Source organism: Apaloderma vittatum, unplaced genomic scaffold (assembly GCF_000703405.1).
Source record: "Apaloderma vittatum isolate BGI_N311 unplaced genomic scaffold, ASM70340v1 scaffold37224, whole genome shotgun sequence".
Taxonomy (NCBI): domain Eukaryota; kingdom Metazoa; phylum Chordata; class Aves; order Trogoniformes; family Trogonidae; genus Apaloderma; species Apaloderma vittatum.
Genome location: NW_009714968.1, coordinates 2,320 through 2,950, shown reverse-complemented (window position 1 = coordinate 2,950; position 631 = coordinate 2,320). Strand labels below are relative to the sequence as shown.

The window sequence follows — 631 nt, the reverse complement described above, 5'->3', positions numbered from 1 at the left end:
AGGGCACCCGGGCGTCCCGTCACCTTCGGACCCCTCTCCTGACCCTGCCAGCGTCACGAGGGCTCGGCGGAGAAACAAAAGGTAGAACCGAGCGTGTCTTTTTGCCCGAGGCCGGAGAGACAGTCAGAGCAGGGGCAAGATCAGAGCGTGGGCGTCTTCCTGCCCGTCGCCTCCTCTCCTGGCCTTACCTCTTGCGCAGGGCAGCCGCGGCACGCCGCGACGGGAAAACAAGCTTCGAAAGGCACAGCCCGGTCCCGCCCAGGCTGTGAAAGGACTTGGCGATGGTCTGACTTGGGGCTCGTTCGCCAACTTGAAAAAGGCTGTTTGGCTTTTTTGTGGTTGGCGCCCCAGAAGGCGTCAGCCCTTTTTGCTCCCTGCCATCTTCCCCGACCGACGCGCGGTTAAAACAGACGGCGCTTACCGTGTTTCACTTGCTTTAACGTCGACGCAACCTGGTAGCTGAAGACAGATTCGCAGAGGAATCTTTCAGAGCCATCTGTAAACAGCAAAAAGGAAAAAAAAAAAAAGGAGGTGGTTTAATCTGAGAGTTTGAAAGTCTTGAACCGAGTGCTTCTGACCTTCTGTTTTTACATTTGAGGTGTGGGTTTCCCTCGCCCTGAGCGCTCCGGTT

General features: G+C 56.7%; 1 protein-coding gene across 1 annotated transcript in view; it reads right to left on the bottom strand.

Annotated features, from left to right (window-relative positions):
- The window catches only part of ANAPC16 (anaphase promoting complex subunit 16), a gene marked incomplete at its 3' end in the record, with an annotated part of 2,679 nt that overhangs the window by 343 nt on the left and 1,705 nt on the right, over positions 1–631 (bottom strand). Inside the window, exon 2 of the mRNA XM_009868945.1 lies at positions 422–496. Within this exon, the coding sequence (XP_009867247.1) occupies positions 422–496 (75 nt within the window). The remainder of the gene's footprint in view (positions 1–421; positions 497–631) is intronic.